Raw genomic sequence first — 22486 nt, forward strand, 5'->3', positions numbered from 1 at the left:
ATAAGTGTTATAATAAATCCTAAGCTGAATATATTTTACCTTAATCTTACAGTAACATTTAATAATAAATTTTAAAAGCACGCCTAAATGCTTTTACAAATTTTATATATTTAGTTTATTTTCCAATTATTCGTTGATAATTCTTTAACAAGATAATACTGTCGAAATGTGTTCTTTTATTCGTTTATAAAATATACGACGTATGCAAATGTATGCCCGTATGAATATACATTGACAATAAAAGATAACAAAAGTAGCTGTACAAATTTTTACAAGATTATCGAAACCGAATCTTAACGATTTAAACAGTTTAATCGTCCGGAAATAGTTCTTTGTAGGTGAAAGTCTTTGTGATTTTATTGGCCACGTCCGTGAAAAGTGTTGCCAGCGATGTTTCCAGCACCGGTGTGATTTCGTCCAGAAATAGAGCGTTGTTGTTGTTTAACAACTCGTGGGTGGTAGCGGCTGATCGAACGAAAAATGCGATTAACACCTCGAAAACGTATTAATGCAATTCTTAATGCAATAATGCAATAATTATCCAGTGTTACAAGGATCTGAGAAATAATTAGGATACTACAAAAGCAATTAAGAAAAATTACTAATGTAATTTACTGATGGGAACATATAGTTAAGATAACAATTAGCTTACCAAGAACAGTATCGCCGCCAAACAAATTACTGAGATTTAAATGTGCCTTGCCGATTTTGATCTTCATCTTCATCTTCTCAAAATTAAGATAGACGTCGTTATCTCTGTGCACTTTGCGTGCTCGTAGGACGACGTCCGAATCGTAATTGGCTTTGGAATAAAAATCAATCAAATCAACGGTAGATAGAATTTAGAAATGAAATAAAGAAATTTAATTACTGAAAGATCCAGTGATATCACCCTGTCCTGTCAATTTCAGCAAAAGCAGCCTTGCGTCGATCTGGTACTTCCCTTGAAAGCTCAACTTATCGAAATTCACCTTGAAGGTGAAGACTACGTTCTCTACGTCAGCTTTAAGGTCTCGGATATTGAACGAAGATGGACCAAACACCTAATTTTCGATTATTAATGTAAAAAAAACAAGAACAAATTATGACAAAGAAAAGAAAAGGAAGCGAGGATCAAGCAAGTAACGTCGATCTATGCAAATGATCGCGTTCCGTTTTACAAATTTACCCGCAAATCCGTGAGATTGACGTCGAGTCTCGCTCCGACTGGTCCTCGAGACAGACGAATTTGTTTGAGGTTTAGGGGTTCGATGGCTGGTGCACCGAGTTCTGGTATCCCAACTGATAATTTATCACGAAGCTGATCGATGGACCTGGTGATGCATTTGTTGATATCTGGATCGCTCTTCTTGCACGGCTTTATGTAAGACGCTGAAATTGAACGATTGCTCAAACTGGATTAATTGTTGACGCGTTGAAATCGTCTCGTGCGATTCGAACGTTCAAAGTAATACGAAGAAATGTATCGCGCAATTTTGTACAAATGCGTATTTTGGTTGAAGAAGTTGAAAGGTTGAAAAAGTTAAGCAATTAAAAATCATGAATCAAAGATTAAGAATTGAAGATCTGGAATTAAAAATCAGAAATGAAGAAGGAATAATTATGGATCATTTGAAACAGGAATTAACAACGTCGTTTTAGCGAAAATTGCGTTACTTTGTGCACGAGATTGGAATCTGCATAACGTTTGCTATTTTGCTAGCGTGATTATTAACAATTAGATCATGCGCGTTGAAGCAAATTTAAATTCTTAGAGATACAAAGAAAAATAGAGCCTGTATTGTGATTTGTTTGATTCATCATTGATGGAAATAGAAAATACAAGATTGCCTCGTCAATACGATTCCATTTATTTGTCACGTTATATCAACTGTATCGTTCTAGATTCTAATTTTATTATTCAGATCAATTTCACGTTACTTGTTCTATAAAAAGGAATAATACAAGGAAATATTTATTATCTTCGATCTCTTTAACAATTTCAAAGTCCAACACGTACAAATGATAAAAAAGTTACTACACTTATAACAAGGATTGCCAATCCATATAGCTAACGTTTTTAAATAAAAAGTGTAAGGTTTTATTCCACAATATCTATTTGTTACTACTTAATTACGAAATCCACTATACAACGCAAGAAGATCTTCGTTCCGTCGCTTGTTCAATATCACCTTTAACTATTATTTTCGTTATTGTCTTCAGCGTATCACTTGCTGTCATTCCAAAAATATAACGACGAATCGTAACGAGAGCGAATCTTCTACTACGAAATTCTATCTTCTATTTCATCCAATTTACTATGGAAATATTGTTTTTCGTTAAAGGTTCAGGGGGATGAATTCTTAATCGACCAGAGATTTTAAGAGAGAGATCGTCGAAACGAACCAGATCGGCGATCTTGTTTCTTGTTGTTAATCGAGTTCAATGTCGTGGATGCAGTCCTGTTTTAAAAAACCGAAAGCGGCACGATAGATGTCGAAACGCGTTTAAAATGCACGCTACATGTGTACTCACTTCTGTCTTTCATGGAGAGCCACTACTGAAATTTTGCAATCGATCCTTAATACCTATCGACACATTCTCGAGAAGATCTCGTTGGCATTAAGCAAGACACAAAAATTAGGATAAGGACTGGTGAAAGGAGATTAATTCCTTTGAAACTCGCGGATGACCGATCGTTCGATGAGCGATTTGCGCGAAATTTCCTTTTACTTGGTAGAGTGATTCGAAGCGGATAGAATTTCTCGGTAGAGATCGTTTCGGAATTTTCCTTTTAATTTTAATTTATAGGATTTTTATATTTTTAATTTTGTAATCCTTCGTTTCTGATTTTATATGCTTTTGTTATGGAAATACTCACGCAAAACAGCAAGGACTGCGGAGAACAGAGTCGCTGTTAAGCTGAAAAAATAGAAAAATATTAATTGCTATTTTATTGCATCGTAAGGTACATCTCTAGTTTCATTCCATGTTTTTGTAACAAAAGACTATAGAATCTCGGTACTTTACCTTTATCGATCTAATTTTCTTCGTTTAAGTGAGAAGTATGAATGGTGCTTTATTTAGGGGAAAGATATCGAAAGAGAAGAAAAAGTAGCATAAAAGGTGATTATTTTATATTATACAAATTGTTTGACTTTTAAACGAATATAGCTGTATATATATATATGGTTTTATTTATAAATATAACCTAACCTAAAATAAAACTAACCTTAAATAACTAGCCTTAACTATCCTAACCTTAAATAAAACCATCTTTATATATTTTTTATTTAAGATTTCTTCATAAACTATGAACTATGAACTACTGAATTAACTTGTCATGTACTTGAATTTATTTACATCGAACTTGAACAAAGGACTCTATCCAATCAGAGATTAGCTCGTAAATCGTAAGTGTACGCTTCATGAAGAAACTGTATGCTGGTGAGATTCTTTAAACGAACGATGCCAAGGTTGTCTTATATACGTTGCACAAAGACGTCTTAAACACATCTGTAATTACTATGATTAACGAAACATTGTATTTTAACTACGTAATCCAAAATAATTTGCTATAGTAATGTATCAGATATTTTCGTAAGTAATCGTCTGAAAACACGTCAGTTACAAACATTTATTCAAAAGATAATCCATCAACTCGAGAGCGTGTAGTACATCATTAAATAATCGATTGAAACAGAAAGGGAATAGCCGCTGCTTGGCTTGAACCGAGATTGGTATTGCATCACTGTGTAGCATTTCCAAACCACAACATACTCGAACCGTGGTTTGTGTAACTTTATGTCTTCCGCGTTTTACGATCTTGCAAATTTTCGTCGAGAGTTAGTCATTAAAGAAACATTTCTTATGTCCATAACTTTTTACTTTTAAACTTTCCACGGTTTCTTATGCACTTTATCACGCGTAATGTACATGTTCCTATCGTTTCACGACATCGACAAATTCAGAAGATCAAAGTTAGAAATTAAATGATTATTTGTTTGATTTACAGATGTCACATCCACCTAACTCGCACGAAGAAAACGTAACACCTCGAAGTGTTAAGAAATATCCTTAGCTGCTTTTAAAATAAAATCGAGAATAAAACCAGTTTACACGAGTATTTGATAAATGACGACCACTTTTTTCGCGCTACGATTATCGTCTGGATCAAGTTCAATATGTAATTACGAATCTACGTTAATTTCAATAAAATTTTCCCTTGTAGGTTTGAAATTCTACTTATATAAGTCGTCTATTTCCTCAAGCGCTCGCAAAGTGTCGCCTCGTTCATAACATTTTCCAGTACATCGATGCGGATATTTCTCTTTTTAAACAAATAAAATATTTATATAATATATATTTATAAAATAAAGAATATCATGGTAGATTTCGAATATTCCTTTATAAATGTTTCCACTTTGATATCTGAACGTTCGAATCTATCAACAAGATCCTCATATTCTTCGATAACTATAGTACGATACAGTACAATCTTCAAGCTTTCAAAGACACCCTGTTAACAGTACGCACTTATCTCCCCTAACCGCACATTTCCAAACTCTCACTGAACACATATTTCACTGGAAACTTTTACTCACGATCGGCTAATAAAATTACAAAAAATAAAAATCAAGAAAATAGAGAAAAAATAACGCGCCCATCGACCCTCGATCGTGTAATATGATAATACAACCATAACAATTGCGACGTAACACAAGCAGCCAAAATTCCCTTTAACCAGTTAAACGCGATTACAGTTAAAGATCGATCCTTAGTGGCTTAAGTTAATTTTGAATCCGTAACCGAAAGAAACTAAGAAGGAGAAAGAAGACAAATTGGTCGTACCAAAGGCGCACAAGAAGAGCGTACATCACGGCCGGTCAGCAGGTTCTCTGGCGTCTAACCGATCGAAAGACGGGGATGATATGTAAAGCCACGATCCCCGGACAGGACTGCAGGGATTGCCTTATCGCATTAAGCATGCTGATTACCTCGTGCCACTTGTCGGTCATTGGTCCAGCCCCGTGGCTCGCGCCACACCGATGCTAACTTCTGGAGAACGGTGTTGCACACCGTCGAATCGCCTTTTGCCTCCATCCATCCGTCTTTCTTCGCGATTTTCACGACTCGCTCGATGCTCGAGTTCTATCTCTTTAACGCGTTCACTGTCGCGGCTTTCCAGAACTTTCTCGTTCGCCGCTACCGAACAAGCGGGCTGCGCACTCGACTTTCCTGTTTGGCGGAACGCGGCAACTATCGCGACCAACGGGTTGCCACTAGTTGTTTATCCGCGTTTCCTAATTTTGCTTCCTTTGAATTTAAAAACCGCGCCGCAGTGAACACGTTAGAGCAGTTTAGAGGAAGATTGAGAGTTCAAAGAGTCAGGTAGGTGGTGGCTACGGTAGAAGAGCGGAGAGCCAAGGGGCGGTGGATCGTTCGGACAGGACGATTCTCTTGACGAAACATTGTTTCGCCAGATTTTCGTATTTTAATAATTCGTATTTTATTTGTTATTTGGTATTTTAACAATTAAAGGAGATTTAGAATTCTCAAGGGAAATTAGGGCAGAAAATGAAAATGGGAGACTTTTAGGGCAGGCACGTTTCAAGTGTTTCAACGGTTTACGGTTCGTGCGGTTGGGACGATTTTCGGGTTTTAATAGCCAAAGGCGGATTTGGATTTTTGAAAGATGGCTAGGCATAGATAATTTCAGGAGAATGAAGACTGGAGTTTTTAAGTGTAGATAGTTTGAAGCGTTTGAGTGACGAAAAAATTGAAACGTTTTGGGAGATTTGAAGTGAAAGAACATCGAGGAAAGATATCAAATTAAGAAATGTTGAAATTAGCAGCTCGAAACCTGCGAAGAAGGAGAAGTTGAAATTGAGAGAATTTACGGAATTCTTAAAGTTCTGTGATCGTAGTTTGTTTGTCTCCTCTTGGAAGGGGTTGTTGATGCTTGTAATTGAAAATGATACTAAAAACACTTGTAAATAATAAAAATTATATTCTATATCTGGTACGTTAATCAAAGAAGAAGTTATTACTGAATGGGGAAGAAATACTATCAAAATAAAAATAACAAATTTACAATACAAATGACTCTGAACACAGAGAAACGTATGCAACGTTTAACTTTACCTTAAGAATTCATCGTGTAATAACAGATACGAGAATTATAACGTGAAGAATGTACAGTTGCAAGCGTATATGCATTTATTGCAAGAACTAGGAATGTTGTGCTAGAGAAATTGACGAACCGAGTAAAAACTTGTAAACAGTTGTAAATCACGGTAAACGTTACGTCACACTTTCATTTAGGTTACTTGGTTATGTAGTTTTGTGCAGCTCCTTGCTACATCCAGGGATTTAATAAATTAATAAAGAAATGGAAGAATAAACGGGTGAAAGGAGGAACGGGCATAGCTGATTTATGGCAACGTGAGATTTGAATAATTCTATGGCCCACGTTAGAGATAGAAAATTTATAATGAACATAAAGATACTTGAAGATAATTTTAATTGCAAAACGCGCGACGATTAACTCGTCACATCCTGAATTATAAATAATACTCGAACTATTAGTACCACGTACATTAATCTTTTTGCCTTTGGCGGAAGAAGAAATATCATATTAATAAAAGAAAGACGCATTTTACGCTTTTTAAAAAATAAAAACAATCTTTATTTAGTAACACCATTACCATACCATTAACTATCAAAAATCCCTTAAGAGAAAGAAGAATTCTCAAAATAAGACTTCACGAGGAAATCAAACAAACTTGCCTTCCGTGTCATTGGAAGAAACACAATTGCAAATTTCCAATTATTGTATATTATTAATCATTATATTAAATGAATTTCCTGTGTATATTATCAGATTATTTAAATTGATATCACGTGTTTTAAATTGCACAGGATTGCAATAACAGTAATACATAGTACCAAGGGCATAACAATTAACAATCGTTACAACAGCCTGTTACTTTTACATAACAAATCGAACAATGTCCAAAATTGTTACGTGAACCAGAAAACCCTACCGTTGTCGTCCACAGATATTGCCATTGATTTAGGATATATTTTGCCACATATCGCTCGGTTAATAACAATTTTTGCGTGTAGGACGATAAGAGTTATGCGAGTAACTATTAATTCGTAGTATTTTAGCTCTTTTTCTCCTCTTAAAGGCAATTCCTCGTTCGATTTCATCTAATTTTAGCTTCTGATTTATCAAAAATCCCGAAACTAAAAAAAATTCAATTTAACTTCAGCAAAACCCGTAAGCCTAATTTCCTGAACAAAAAATCGAACGATTCTCATAATTTTTAATACATTTTTCCTTTCTTATTGTCAGAACCAACGATCAACTTTAGTCGAACCAGACACGTTTCCATCAATGACGTACACATGCAATTATCTTCGAGTTGTCGACGCTTGAATACTAATCGCGATTCCGCTAATAAACTTCACCAAGTAAATATTCACTTTTACTACCAACCAATCGTTAATAGCTATGCTAATCGATCGAAACGACAAAGTGGTCACGTAAAAAACAATTGTTCCAAGAGAACGATCCACTGAGATCGTGAGAGTTCGATGTTCTTCCACCATTGCGAATTAGAGTATTCGTACAGCGGCGAAGGAAGGGGATGAAAGAAGGGAGAAACAGTCGGTCGTGGCGATTTCTGCGGTTTTTACGAGGATCGTTAAGCGACGGCGAAAGTTGCAAAAGCGATCGCCGCGGTACTGGCCCTAAATTCCGCGATCCGTGACAAAATATGCGAGTAAACCTGGTCACTTACCTCGAAGCGTGATCTTAATCATCGTACCACGTTCGTGGAATAATGTTGCAACCCGATCAGGGATTTTATTAACTGTTTCTCTACCTTTCTCATTTCCCTCCCTTCTTCCCCTTTTCTTTTCGTTCTTAAGTCGATGAATTTAAGAAACAAGTTTGAGTTTCTCATCGAGTATCCTCTTCGCGATTTTAACGTGTTTTTACTAGAGAAAGAATCAACTATTGAGATTTATTAAGAGATTACAGCAAATCATCAATTTATGACGGGAATTAGTTATGCGCATAGTTTACTCAGTTTGTATGTGCATGAATTTAACTATAGTACCAGATATATCTATTAACTTATTAACTATAGTATCAGATATAAATATATATCTTATTTACAATTTAATTGCATAGATGATATTGCTCGATCCTCAAAATGTCTTGCTTAATGTCGCAATTACGAGATCTTTGGTATTTAACATATCTTCCTTTTCTTAGCTTTCTGTTTGTATTGGGTTAGCAACTAAGCGAGTGCAGATTTTGTCATTACCACCTACTGACAAAATCCACGATCATTTAGTTGCCAACCGAATACTACGTAGATTTTCAAGCGATCTCTTTGTTCCTTATTGTATCGTCTGCGACGATTATGCCCAGCTTCGCGGCTATTTTCATGGTTTCAAAAAATTTCTTCCGTTCCTCCTCCTTCCCTCTCCACTGTATAAATAATACAAAGAAGTAATTAACGTATTAAAGTAGAATTATAGTAAAAGAATAATTGGGAAATTGTCTCGTGGATCAATGGAGAAGAAAATGTTGTTTCTTTGCTTATACGCGAATGTATGATATATATCATACATTTCATAAAATATCGTATCTCCCGATCTTGCGAAATGTCTGAGAATAAACAAGTTGTTTGTTCAGCATGAATAAAACATATTAATGATAAGTTTGAAAGAAATAAATTTAGAAAATGAATGTGAAACTCAAGATGAAAAATTAGGATAATAATTAAATTAAGAAAAGTTATTTCTTAAAATGAAATATTATATTGCAAAAGATCCGAGGATTGTCTGGCAACTACCAATCCATTTCACCTTACTCGCTTGCAGTTTTTCACTTCTTTATCGCGAGAATAACGATAAGAAACTTTTCTTACAAACAAAGTAGGGAAAAAAGAGTACTAAATACAGTAGTTTCTCATATTATGCATTCTGTACTAGTGTACGATTAAAATACTAGTCATAATTCTTGGTCTGTGAATCGAGAAGTACTTCTGGCTACAAACCATACGCTTTCTTACTTTCTTTTATATTTCCTCCCCTCTTATAATAACCATAACCATATCATAGATCAATGAAAGATAAATTCAATAACAATGATAATTTAATTCCTTGTTCGCGTTTGTAAAAATAATATACCCAAAAATCTGTCAAATATTTCCTATTCCGTCGTCTCGGGACAAAAACATTATAATATTACGATAACAACAAAATAAATTTAGCACTTACACGCAAACAGATGGATCAAAGAAGAAAAATAAGATAGGAAAAAGAAAGGAATAACGTGAAATATCGATTACATAAATATTTATTATACTCATTAATATTCTAAGTTGAAAAAGACTAATTGATAAAACAAACTCAGTGGGGGAAGACTCTTCCTATGTTTTTTTGTAATCATGACCGTCGTGGACTCTGATGATTCAGAATCGTTGTCGATTCAGCATACCCTGAGAGTATATATAAGAGGTTGGCAGACGGCCGAAGATCAGTTCCGATTTGTGCAGAAAAACGGAGATCTGTGATTGTTTCCGCTTTTAATATTGAACCTGACAGAACGAAAGAATGTCGTCCAGGTCGCTTCTCTTTCTGACGATTGTTGTTGGATTTGTGGCAGCTGAAGTTCGTAAGTAAATTTCAAGTTCGATATGATTTTTTCGTTTTTTTAAATAAAACAATATATCTTACTTAAACTTCTTATACACTTGAAAGCTTGTTAATTAATATTTTAAATTTCTTTAAAATAAACATTTATACCTATAAATAAGATTTTAGATTTTTAAATCTAAAATTTAGAAAATTATGGTGATCAGAAAGTTGAAAGAAGCGAAAAGAACAGGATAGCCGAAAGTTGAAAATAAAACATCGGCTACTTACATATGCGGTGTGTTAATTAATTTACATATATAAATTATATCGTGTATTATATTATTATATTACTAAATATTAATTGCGTAGAATATTCGTATAGATCAAGCAGAATTCATATATTCCGAGAAGGCAAACATTAATTTAAATAAAGAAACAAATATAGATTGTATAAATATTAATCGAGTTTTGTAAATTATAATTGATTAAATCATAGCAGTTAATTAAACTACGGTTAACCAATTAATATCGGTGAAAAATTCACTTATTTGTTGTTTTAGAGTTAGTTAGTTTGGGAGTTGTTTCAGATCTCTTCTCGTTCTTCATTTTCCGGTAAACCAGTTAGTAGGAAAAATAGTAAAACTTGAGAAAGCCTTTAATATTTAATTTACTCTTTGATATTATGATTAATCTTCGATAAAATCTATAATCCTGCATTAGTGTTTATTGAATATTCGATAAATGTGTAATACAACGTAATACAGAATAAAGTATCAAATGTCACAATATATAGAAATATATATACGTACACTAAGTATAATTTTACGTTAAATATTGACACTGAAAACTCGCACTGCAACGCGAAACAGACACTTTGAAGTGTTGCTAAGATAATAATCAAACACGTTGTAACTTCCTCTAAATTTAGTATTCTTCACTGTGAATTATTTTAGTCAATTCAATGGTAAAACAAATATAATTCCACTGTAACAAATACAACCATGAGTTCAACGAAAATACAAGCAACGTTTATTAAAATACAATTTCAACTGCATAATACGGATAGATACGATTTAGAAGAAATCTTTTTATTGTAACTTAAACACATCGTATCGATAGAGCTAATTAATCAGAATCATGTAAGAGGACATGAAATAAAGATAAATAAAAAAGTGAGAAAAAGGCTTTTTCATGCTGATATTTCAATTAAGCGGTTATAGATGATTAATACACGGATATGTCGAGGATATCCATAAATGAATAAATATCATGGACGACATGAAGGCTGTGCATCGTAACACAGAAGAAAACTTTGCATGCCATACAAATACTATCGATGCTGTCGAAAACCAGGAAGCTCGCAAATCCGATTGCGCATAGAATTTAAAGAATTACAGTTTACAACAGATTGGTAAAATATGTTAAACGTTGAGTGTTGAATATTTATTTGCGTAGGTAAAAACATTTTACGAAATTGTATGTTAACTTAACTTATCCAAGATGATCTAGTCGACTGAAAAGTAGTATTAAAGTGAGAATATTTTACGCAATTTGTACATTACATTATACACCGTATATTAAATGAAGTATTTCGCAATTAAATTCATTGCATAAAAATAGAACACCGACATATGTAAGTAGGTGTAATAACTTAAATATAAGATATAAATATAAAGAAAAAGGAATACATCAAATGTATCGATCTGGAATTTGAAATATATCTCCTTTTATCTCTTTATGAAGAATAACACTTTTCTTATCGAATTGTATATATAACATAAATAAGCTATTATACGTAGCTATCGACTTAGTCGTAAGTGTGAAAATAAAAACTAAAAATCTAAAAAAACAGGAAATAAAGTAATCGTTCGTGCCAGCAGAAACGGATAATAATTAAATAATATTCTACCTTTTTATGCAAACAGTGCCGAAGTAGTTCATACCCTAGAAGGATCGTTATTTAATTGGTCAGTAACACCTATAAACGAATAACAATTTTATATATTATATGTTGAATTTTTAAGAAGAATGGTAGTCTATTGAAAAATATTCTTAAGAAAAATGGAAATATCTATCCAAATAGGCTAATTATCAGACTACTTTACGTAATCGACTTGGAATTGCTAATCATTCTGCATTTGTACAACATTTAAAATTAATTTCCTTGCGAAGAAAAAAGTAAACGCGTGTGTTCTTGGAAATCTATGTTTTTCCTCTTTTCTGTTTCTTTTTCTATTCGTCTTTATGATAAAATATTAGGGAAAATAAATTAGGAGAAAACAAAGAAGATTAGAAATAAAAAATATCAAATTGCTAAAAAATTGCGAACGAACTCGTATATTTTAAACTTCAGAGGAATAAAAATACGTAATAAGTAATTTCAAGTAGCAGGATGATCAATTTTTAATTATCGACTCAACCATTTTCTTCACAGAAACAAATATATAATTCTACGGAAAATATATCTTACAAGAAAAGGATTAAGAATAAAAAGTTTCAAGAAAAAATAATTTTCTTTTACTGTTCTTTCCCCTTAACGGGTTTGAGGGATTTCCGTGCCCTTTACAAAATGCCTTACAGTATCCTTAAGTTACCTTATCAACTAACTTATTTTCTTACTATTGAGTTGGCAACTAAGTAACTGCGGATTTTATCAATACCACCTAATGACAAAATCCGCAATCACTTAGTTACCAACCCAATATTTACCTGACCAACTATCTTGCTTCCAATCGCTCAGGTTCTACGGACATCGAGTGTTCCCAGGATTTCCATTTCTTCTTACGCTCTAATATCTCGTGCCAACGGTGACTCTGATTATTTCCTTTTCCTTTTGTCACTTCTCTTTTTTCGTTCCTTCTTTTTTCTCTGTTTAACGATATAAAAGAATATAAAATCTTGCAAAGATCGAAATAGGAAGATTCAGGGCCCGATATTACAAAAACAATAGAATATAATCGTAACTGATGTTTCGAAGAATAAGATTGAAAGATAAATATTGATAAATCTGATAACCATCTTTGCAGCTCCTTACATACAAATTTGCGGCATCAAAAATCCGAATCTCGATGACTGCATCATCAAGAGCGTGGCTGGTCTATCCAAGAAACTCGGCGCTGGTATACCAGAGTTGAATGTTCCAGCAACAGACCCGATGGTAATCGGGGACATGGCACTTATTGACGTCGAAAACTTTAAGGCCGTTGGATCCGACGTCACGCTCAGTGGCTTATTGACGTATCATATAAATAGTCTGCACTTAGATCTCGAGAAGCGCCAAGTAGACATCGATATGAATTTGGCTGAAGCTAAAATAGATGGCAATTACAATATTAGCGCTAAGATCTTGATCCCTATAAATGGAAGAGGACCTCTCACCTTTACCACAAGTAAGTTAAAGAATTATACGTACGTTTCATCGTATCGTTATATAATTTTTTATATTTAGAAAATATTAATTCGTTCGGTCTAATTTCTGGCGATGCGCACGAGTCATAAGGCATATTATTGTACGAGTAGAATTCAAGTAAACTGTAGAATACATACGAACTTTGTATGTACGTCATTTTCAAAATAATAATATCCGCGCCTTGGAAGAAGTATTTCTGGATTCTATTCGTAAAAACTTGTAATGTGTTATAAGAAACAGCACCAATTTGGTGCAAGCCAAAGTGAAGTTGAACTTATAAAATTATGGATACGTACATTGGCTCGAGAAACTACATATTTCGACACTTGTCATAGAAAAATTCTGTACGCATATTGTATGCGCTATATAAATTTCGAGAGGGTTGCTCCATGCCTAACGGACCACTTAGAGATGAAATATGCTACAGTCCATGTGAAATTAGCCAGAGTTTGACTTTTATTGATTTCGAATTTGTTTAAGAAATACGAACCTTTGAATTTCGCAACGTTTGCCCATTTTTACAAAGTCGGTTTACAATTGTTTAGATACGATTCTTTCGAGAAAAGATCGGAAGAAATCGACTGTTATCCGCTCTAGCCATTCCCCTCGCCTCACGTTCACCGTCAAAACCGCAACTGAAAAATCTTTCCGTAACGATAATTACAAACTCCTTTTACAGATGACGTAAACGCAAAGATAAAATTGTTGTACAACCTAGTCGAACACGCTGGAAAACAGTATATCTACTTCTCGTCGATGACCACGCACTTGAACGTCAAGGATTATACCATCAAATACGAGCCGGAAAATTTCGACGAAACTCTGCGAGATGCGTTCAAACAGGCGGTTGGCCACAATAATCGGGAAATATTGGAAATGACCAGACCTAATTTGGAGAAAGCCATTTCCCAGAGATGTCTAGAAATATCTAACAAGATCTGCAAGCATTTCTCTTACGACGAACTTTTCCCCGATCGGGAGTAAACGAGATCGTTAAGAGATCGCTGCGAAAATCCCTGTGAAATAAAAGGAAATAACTGTTCGAACGAAATAAGCAGTTGTGTTACGTTTCCCATAAAATAAACCGTTCGTTATTCGAATATTTTTTTAACCGTATATTAGCCACGGTGTTTATCGATGACAAATTTGTCAACATCTTTAGAGTGACTGAAATAACATAAATTTCGTGCATTAAAAAATTGTCAACTATGTGAGTGATTTAAATACATCTTCGTTATTCTTGTAATTAATTTCTTATTTATGTATTTTATGTAAATTATCTCCTTGTTAAACGTCCTACGATATTCTGTAAGAAAATGTACCCTACACGCTTATTAGTAAAAAATATGCATTTCTGAAAATACTTGATACAATGGTTTATTGTGATAATAAATTGTATAAAATCTTTTAGAATTATACTTTTGTTTATTATCTTACCAATTTCTTGTATTAGTATCGTTCTATGTAATTAACCAAAAACAGATGTAACTGTAAACGTAATGTAAAATTAATCTCTTTATTTGACTCACTAATTGCCCCCTTAAGCATTATACAGATAACCATTTTCTTTCTCACAATTCATCGCAAAGTATTGTGATAATCACAAAACATCGAAGATGGCAACTGAAGAATTACAATATTACAAATGTATTTTTAAATTAATTAAGAAAGAAAATTCAAACGACAACGCAATAATAATTGCAAACGGAAGATAGAAAACTCAATGAAAGAAACTAACATATTAACGCGATTATTACGAACGATAGCGAAAAAGTATAAGTTCGTCTTGTATATTTCGTCAACAGACTGCGAGTATTGATGCATTTACACTAAAAAAAAACAAAAAGAAATAGAATTTATGCAGAAATTTGTTCCATCCATGCGTTATAAACTACTTATATACATATACTATTTGGATATTTCATATATTTTCTGTATTACATGTATTCTATGCATATTTTTACATTTTTCAATTTCCCATAATATGCATAAAAATCCGTAATGTACCCGACACTCACATTTTTCCATCTTTCAAACAAGTAAGTACAATAATCTCCTGCAATCTCGTCAACATAATCCGAGAGCAAAATCATAATTCTAGATTTAAGAATACTAAGAAATTTTCTTCGTCGTTTACTAACATACTTCAATGAATTTCTTTAAAAATGACATAGATCATCTCACTGTGGTCGGTGCTCGATCATTGATTTACGATATTTTTTGGTACGTTTTTACGATTCTGGGAAAAGCATCTCGTAAGTAAACTCTTGCAGGATACCGTTTACAATCCCTGTGAACGTGTTGGAGATTCCGCTTTCGATAGATGGCTTTATTTCTTGGAGAAAGGAGTCGAAGTTGCTGTTGATGGCGGTGTTAACAGCTTCGCCAAGAACTGGATCACCGCCGAACAGATTTTGCAGATTCAGTTTACCACTTCCTACCGAGATTCTGGTCTTAAGTTCGACCAGTTTCAGATAATTTTCACCGTCGTTTCTCTTTGCCTTCTGCATCTGCAGTTTCACCAACGCCTTGCAATTTGTAAAATCGCCAGTCATCGGCCCGCTTCCTTTAATCTGAAGAAGGATTACTCGTCCATCCACGTCGTAATTTCCTTCGATAGAAAGATTTGGAAGGTCCAGCTCGACTACGAAGTTTAGGGTATCCAAATTGGCTCTGCGGAAAATCCAGTGTATGAAGGATTGAAAGAATACAAGAATTTCTTAAATTTTAAAGCGTTGAACGTCAACGTGGACTCCGATGAGCCAGGTTGACATACAGGGTGGTTGGTAATTGGTGGTACAAGCGGAAAGGGGGTGATTCTACGCGAAAAAAGAAGACGAAAATATAGAATAAAAATTTGTCGTTCGAGGCTTTGTTTTCGAGAAAATCGACTTTGAATTTTCGCTCGGTACGCGTGCGGTACGTTATAACGGATCTCGCTGTAGATCGTTGTCTCGATGGAAAAATTGAAAAAAAAAAGAAAAAGAAAATGTTTATTCTATAATTTCGACTTCTTTTTTCGCGTAGAATCACCCCCTTTCCGCTTGTACCACCAGTTACCAACCACCCTGTATATTTTGCAAAAATTCAACGTTACGGTGCAGTATATCTCGATTTATTCCGATATTCTCAGGGTAAAATGTATAAAAATCTCGTGACGATCGAAGAATATTTACTTTTGTAATTTTATATAATTTCCTATGCTCGTAAAGAACTTTTAGTTAAAATAGAAACGATTCTGATTGATAGAAACAAGGAGAATCGTTTGATTAATAAATTACAAGTAACTGACATTCATCGTTTCCAAACATACGGTTTCCATCCCTTTTTGCAATTCACCTGTCACGTTCGCCATACAAATTATTTCCAACTAGAGCCACAGCAGTTCGTGTCACGGTCACTCGTGCATATGCGGAATACAAAGAGAGGATCTCTTACTGTTGTTTTATTTATTTGTTTATGAGTCACCCGGTCGGGAATCAATCATCACCAATGAATTGCATCTGATTTTCAAGACTTAAGAACGATAAATAACGAAGTGTGAGACGAAACATTGAAAAAGATATAAACCAGAAAAAGGGGAAATATAAAAAATGTGAAAGATGATTAACACTAGAACTACCACACCAGTCAAATTGGCTGGTTCTACAATTTTATTTGAAAATTCCTACTTTATGTTATATCTTTTTTCCGCAATGATGTAACGACTTTCGCAACGATAACTAAAAGAATAATATAATGAATTTTATTTTGTTTTTTATGTATTCAAACTGAAAATAATTTTGTATCAAGGCTACTTATACCAATACCAGTGAAAATTACTGGTACTTGTCAAAATGTAAAAGGGTCCTGCAATCTGTTCATCAAACCCCAATTAACCAGTTTCCTCGGTTTGTACAATTTGCCACACGTTTTTTAAATTTTTACTGCGTATAATTCATTATAATTCGTTCTTCTATATTTTTAAAAAATTACGATAAATTAGATAATCCCGATACCAAAGAATGGAATTTTTTAGGTTTCCGATTATCCGAATTCTCTGGAACATTTGAAATTAATTCGATTCTCTTCGAGTCCAAGTTCGTCTTCGCGAACATACTTAACTGCTACGCTATACGACGTCGTCATTTCCGAATGTCATTTCAAAGCAGGTGGTTCATCGCCGAGTTCATAACATGTGTCATTACCCGGTTAATTTGACATAATGACGGAAGCCAAGTTTGTTTTATGAAACCCGCCACGCAATCTTCCTTCATATTCGCTGAAACTCGTCTCGAATAATTAACTTACAGTGACAGTAGGTAAATCGAATTTTGCAACAACATCATTATTTTCGTAATAAACAAACTTTGTACAATCTATTGTAAAGGGAAACATAGCAAGTTTCTAGCAATTTTAATTCACAGTCAAAATTGTATTATATACGATACTGAATACTTGTGAAATTTACTGAATACTTGAAATATGAATAACTTCATCCTTATGACGCAGAGGTACAAAAGCTAAACTGAATTATTTTAATTATTTAAAATTTTAAATAATCGTGATCTTGTCACTTCTCGAACATGAATGTCATGCTATGATAAAAACTGATGATTGATGAATCAACGACACATTATAGCGTCTAGACACAACGACTCTTTCACTGTTATATAGACATATCGTTCATAATCAAGATTACAACTCAGACACAACAATGATGCTCGAATCTGACATTTTCCCTGATCCTATCGACTTTCTATTACGCAAACTTAATGACGCTACGTTATCATAAATCAATCGCATTTACATAATTCGTAGCGCATTAAATTTTATAATAAACGACGTAACGCGTTACAACTGTAAAAGTGGAAAATTCGTCGATAAAAATTCGCTCGTAATATCTTTACGTATGGAATTTCTTTTAATTTTAATTTTTTTTAAATACGTGTAACAACAATGCCTATACTGTGAATATTTTTATATTTTTACAAACACAGGGAAAGAAACGAAGCTTAAATAGAAATTCTTCTCGTACAAAACTTATACAGGGTGGTTGGTAACTGGTGGTACAAGCGGAAAGGGAGTGATTCTACGCGAAAAAAGAAGTCGAAAATATAGAATAAAAATTTTTCGTTCGAGGCTTTGTTTTCGAGAAAATCGACTTTGAATTTTCGCTCGGTACGCGTGCGGTACGTTATAACGGATGTCACTATAGATCATTGTCCCGATGGAAAAATTAAAAAAGAAAAACAATTAAAAAAGAAATTTGTATTCTATATTTTCGACTTCTTTTTTCGCGTAGAATCACCCCCTTTCCGCTTGTACCCCCAGTTACCAACCACCCTGTATATTTAAGTATTTAAATGTATATCATACGATCTAGTTGTTAAAAGTATTTAAAAATATCACAGCAAAATATAATGTATCTCCCTTTAAGCGTGAAATATCAGACTTTTTAGCACGTATCATCGTATTCTTACAACAATTTAGAATCTAATGACCATTGTATATTGACTGGGAACATAAATAGTTTACGATCGGATATATTCTCAGCCGCTTCAGTTTACCGAAACATCTTGTAATTGCAGGATTCAGTGAGAACGAGAATGAAGCAACAAAGATACTATCAAGATGGGAAATGTTGCAATTATGGCAATTGATAGATCTTTGAACGATATAATATAATCTTGAATTTCCAGAAAAGTTATCGCGTGAACATTTATACCATGCAAACTGGAAACAACACAAAGTACACAACACGGAGAACTTCGCTATTTAATCTCGTCGAAATAATTCTAACTTCAAATATGTAACTGGTTGGATTAAGAGGAATAAATCGTAATTTTTCAATTTTCTTCCACTTTGAAACCTTCGGATATTACAAATTATGGAAAGTTTCTTTTCTTATTGATTTTTCTACTTACTTCATCCTCAATAACGTGAAGTTACTGGCGCCATGAACGATGACATTCTTCAGCATCAATTTGATGTTCCCTCCTGGCGTGCCTACCAATTCTTTCAATTCCAATGGTTCCAAAGATGGTATTTTATAATCTGGTATTCCAGTTTTCAATTTGGGTTTAAGGTTATTCACACTTGCTTTTATGCAATCGGCCAAGTTCGGATCGTTCTTCTTGCAAACGTGAATGAAATCGGCTGCATGCAATTTAACAAACAAGTATTAATTATTATCTAATCACGAAATCTATATCAACGACGATTAAATCTAAATGTCGGCTGTAATTTTTCATTTTGAAATGTTTCTTCTTCTTCTTGCTACAAAATGGTAGAATGGAAATTAAAATTTAAATGATTTTTATTTAATCGAAGATAAATTCAGTAGTAACGTTTTTCCGTAAATATGTAAATTACATCGAACATCGAGCGTGAAATGCGACAGTAAGTAGTATATGTTAACAAACGAATATCAGCTGAAAGAATAAAACGAAAAGATAAAAAGAAAAAGACTACGAAGAAATATAATCATTTAAAATCTCAGTAATCCCGAAAATGTAGCTAGCAATAAATAATTGTTATTAAATAAATAAATCGGAGAAAAAGCAATTTTACAAAAAATTTCAAAAATGTCTTTAAATCGATAAAAATTGCTGGAATACAGTTTCTTTGGATTCAATTACTAGAAAGTTAATTAATATTCAATATTTATATCGTTTTCATAGAATTAAATCATACATCTAGTTATATACCCATACGTCCACTTGCTTTTTCTGTAATGCAAATACAAACTCGAGATAAGTTATTATTTATCTTCTGCAATTTTCAAAAAGCAACATTACGATACTAAGTACAAGTTACAAATATATGAATTTTTGTCAGGTTTACCTTGTGGTACTTTGTGACAAATTAATGACTAAACACAATCAATGTAAATTATTTGTGACAAAGGTTAACAGAAACTTTTCGTTTTAGAAAACTGATTGATTATAAGTAACTTATGTGATTTAACGTATTGCATGTATTAAAAATTGTAGGAAATATAGAATAGAACCTAAAAAAAAAAGACCTGAAAATCAATAATACAATTTTTTTGTAAATACAGTTCCTATGCATCTCACTTTTGAGAAGAATGCAGCTATTTCCTGTATTATATTGCTCACATACTCGGCTAATTATTAAGATTAGAATGTCCATTGAAATGCGTACGTAGTAGGTGTACATACATACATTAAAATTAATTATGTGATTCATCGACTACGTGCACCCAATGATTAATTACGATTTAAAATAATCTTCACCTATCCGACTTATAATTTGAAAACTACACTGAATCTAAAAGTAAGGTAGCTTCTTAAATAGAAAATGAGATTTGATAATACGACCATATTAATTTTTAAATGACAGCTTTGCCGTTTTAGAAAATTCTCGCAAACGATAAAATTATCGTGCACACATATCCATAATTTCGCGAATCAAATTAAACGTAATTAAACAAAATTACGCGCGTGTTTCGATTCGTTGCTCCAGGCGAAACAATACATTTTCGTTTAACAGTTTTCTACAAAACTACAATAGTCACGTAAACGAATTTTGATGTAGAATAAAATTTCAGACTCGTTTTAAAAACTTATCAATCGTACGTTAAAATATCACGTATCAAAATATTCCAAAATCCACGGTGTATTCCAAAAATATCGTAAATCGATAAATCATCGAAGATCATAAACCTTCGACTATAAATCACCAAAATTCGTCCTACGTTGCACGTAAAATTCAACCAGTAGCCGAACTATAAGTGAAAACCTAAGCGATAAAATTAAAAGAGATTGATTGAAAGAATAAAAATTGCAAAGTGTCACTTACGTAATTCGCGCGCGAAAGTAACGCCAAAAATCGCCACGATCAATCCGGCTAGCACGATTGTCTTCATTTCTTCTTCTTGAGGATTAATTTCTTGGGTCGAAGAAAATTTTGTTAAAGAGTTAAAATAAATATAAAAGTATATCTTGATCGTTGTAACGGAGAATCTCGAATGAGAACGATCGCGAATGAAAGAACAGGGCTGTTTAGTCACCCACGAATGATCAGATCGTCGGTCTACAAGTGAATAACGCGGAGGTCAGTCTCAAGTCCTTATAGTTCTACCTTTCTCCCCTCTCTGCTGTTATTCGTCGATGATACTTGCTCTAGAGCATCCAGATCAACGTGCTGGAGGACATTACGAATTCTCAACATGTGATCTTGACAAGGCGTGTGTTGCGATATTTTTTATCTTATACACGTTAAAATGTACATATTCATGCGAACTATACATTCTACAACTTAATTTATCTTTCCATTAATTACTCGGACGAAGTTTAATCCGTTAAAGGTCAATGCCGTATTAACGCGATTTATTTGCAATTTTTGTTAGTTTATTTACGTTATTTATTACATATGAAATAACATACGCGTATTGTAATGATATACACGCGATATAACCATAATAATATTATATAATAACGATGAAAGAAGAAATTCAGAAAAATTCTTGAAATTTCCAGTTATAATTCGCTCTCGTCCAAATTATTTCAATTTCTATCGAAGATTTACAAATTACGAAACATTTACCCTACATTATACAAGTATGACAGACTAGCTTTTTTTTTAATCACGGAAATCTACTCTGTTTTTATAGTTTGTAAATTATTTCATTTCCGTTTCCCAATGATGTTGCGTTTCCACGTTATTATGTCTTGTACCCACTACGCCACTACGTGATCAATAATGAACTTCCTGTCGAGCGAATTCGCTTATCCGAACATGAAATTGTATTATTTCAGCGAGAAATGATAGATTGTGGGGAAAGTCAGTGAACCTTAGTTACATAAATTATTTGTCCTTCGTTGACTTTTAAGTAAATGGAATTCTACTACGCTGATGTATTTGAAGATTCGTTCGAGATGTACAAGCAGTGTCTAAGAGGAAATTCCAAGATCTAATGGATCCTAAAGTGCTTGAATGCTTGAATTTCTAATACATACGTTTTTAAATTTGACTTTTTTATTTTACTTTGATGTGTCGAGCACAAGAATTTTATTTAGAGTATCGTACAAATTACAAGAAACATTTAATCGGATGGATCAGTCGTTGAAATTAATTCAGAATATGGTTTAAGCGATTATAAAAGAATCTATAACCTTTTGAAATCTGAGCATAATAATGATAATACTTTACTTTGCTTCCATCTCGTTGTTAATTTCATCTATAGTTGTTCACCTTCGTGTTCGCCAACGAATCTTTAAAATTTCTGTTTTATTCATAAGATTTTCAATTCACATTTTCATTCGTATAATGAAGTTTCCATAGATCTTCCTTACAACGACTTAACCATACATCTTCATATTTTTTCGATTAATTTCCATCATTATGCAATACAAAAAGGAACAAAACTGTTGGCTCGTGTTGACTCATTCCTGAAAAATGCAACGACACCTAAGGAAAACTTTTTCTCCTATC

The 22486-nt window shown here is 33.4% G+C and overlaps 3 protein-coding genes across 3 annotated transcripts; 1 reads left to right on the forward strand and 2 right to left on the reverse strand.

The window, feature by feature from the left end:
* Positions 1 to 56: 56 nt before the first annotated feature.
* LOC138183647 (protein takeout) lies at positions 57 to 4930 on the reverse strand. Its single transcript, XM_069120896.1, has 6 exons — positions 4831 to 4930; positions 2861 to 2901; positions 1169 to 1371; positions 872 to 1043; positions 653 to 802; positions 57 to 465 (listed from the first exon to the last, which is right to left on the reverse strand). Exons 1-6 carry the CDS (start codon positions 4854 to 4856, stop codon positions 311 to 313), a joined length of 747 nt encoding a protein of 248 aa, XP_068976997.1. The 5' UTR covers positions 4857 to 4930; the 3' UTR covers positions 57 to 310.
* A 4586-nt stretch (positions 4931 to 9516) lies between these two features.
* On the forward strand, positions 9517 to 14898 carry LOC138183651 (putative beta-carotene-binding protein). The gene is made up of 3 exons (XM_069120900.1): positions 9517 to 9676; positions 12666 to 13028; positions 13728 to 14898. Exons 1-3 carry the CDS (start codon positions 9616 to 9618, stop codon positions 14030 to 14032), a joined length of 729 nt encoding a protein of 242 aa, XP_068977001.1. The 5' UTR covers positions 9517 to 9615; the 3' UTR covers positions 14033 to 14898.
* Positions 14306 to 21104, reverse strand: LOC138183656 (circadian clock-controlled protein daywake). Its single transcript, XM_069120906.1, has 3 exons — positions 20852 to 21104; positions 18955 to 19186; positions 14306 to 15721 (listed from the first exon to the last, which is right to left on the reverse strand). Exons 1-3 carry the CDS (start codon positions 20916 to 20918, stop codon positions 15280 to 15282), a joined length of 741 nt encoding a protein of 246 aa, XP_068977007.1. The 5' UTR covers positions 20919 to 21104; the 3' UTR covers positions 14306 to 15279.
* Between the last annotated feature and the right edge of the window lie 1382 nt (positions 21105 to 22486).

This window comes from Bombus flavifrons, chromosome 9 (genome assembly GCF_040668555.2).
Source record: "Bombus flavifrons isolate JBK064 chromosome 9, iyBomFlav1_principal, whole genome shotgun sequence".
Lineage (NCBI taxonomy): Eukaryota > Metazoa > Arthropoda > Insecta > Hymenoptera > Apidae > Bombus > Bombus flavifrons.

Coding starts and splice junctions, on each gene's coding strand:
- LOC138183647 (XM_069120896.1), bottom strand. CDS start 4,856: ATGTACGCTCTTCTTGTGCGCCTTTG. Junction 2,902..4,830: donor GCTCTTCTTGTGCGCCTTTG/GTACGACCAATT, acceptor CTATTTTTTCAG/CTTAACAGCGACTCTGTTCT. Junction 1,044..1,168: donor TCAATCTCACGGATTTGCGG/GTAAATTTGTAA, acceptor ATCGAAAATTAG/GTGTTTGGTCCATCTTCGTT.
- LOC138183651 (XM_069120900.1), top strand. CDS start 9,616: ATGTCGTCCAGGTCGCTTCTCTTTCTGACGATTGTTGTTGGATTTGTG. Junction 9,677..12,665: donor ATTTGTGGCAGCTGAAGTTC/GTAAGTAAATTT, acceptor CCATCTTTGCAG/CTCCTTACATACAAATTTGC. Junction 13,029..13,727: donor ACCTCTCACCTTTACCACAA/GTAAGTTAAAGA, acceptor CTCCTTTTACAG/ATGACGTAAACGCAAAGATA.
- LOC138183656 (XM_069120906.1), bottom strand. CDS start 20,918: ATGAAGACAATCGTGCTAGCCGGATTGATCGTGGCGATTTTTGGCGTT. Junction 19,187..20,851: donor TACTTTCGCGCGCGAATTAC/GTAAGTGACACT, acceptor AATTGCATGCAG/CCGATTTCATTCACGTTTGC. Junction 15,722..18,954: donor TTCACGTTATTGAGGATGAA/GTAAGTAGAAAA, acceptor GATTTTCCGCAG/AGCCAATTTGGATACCCTAA.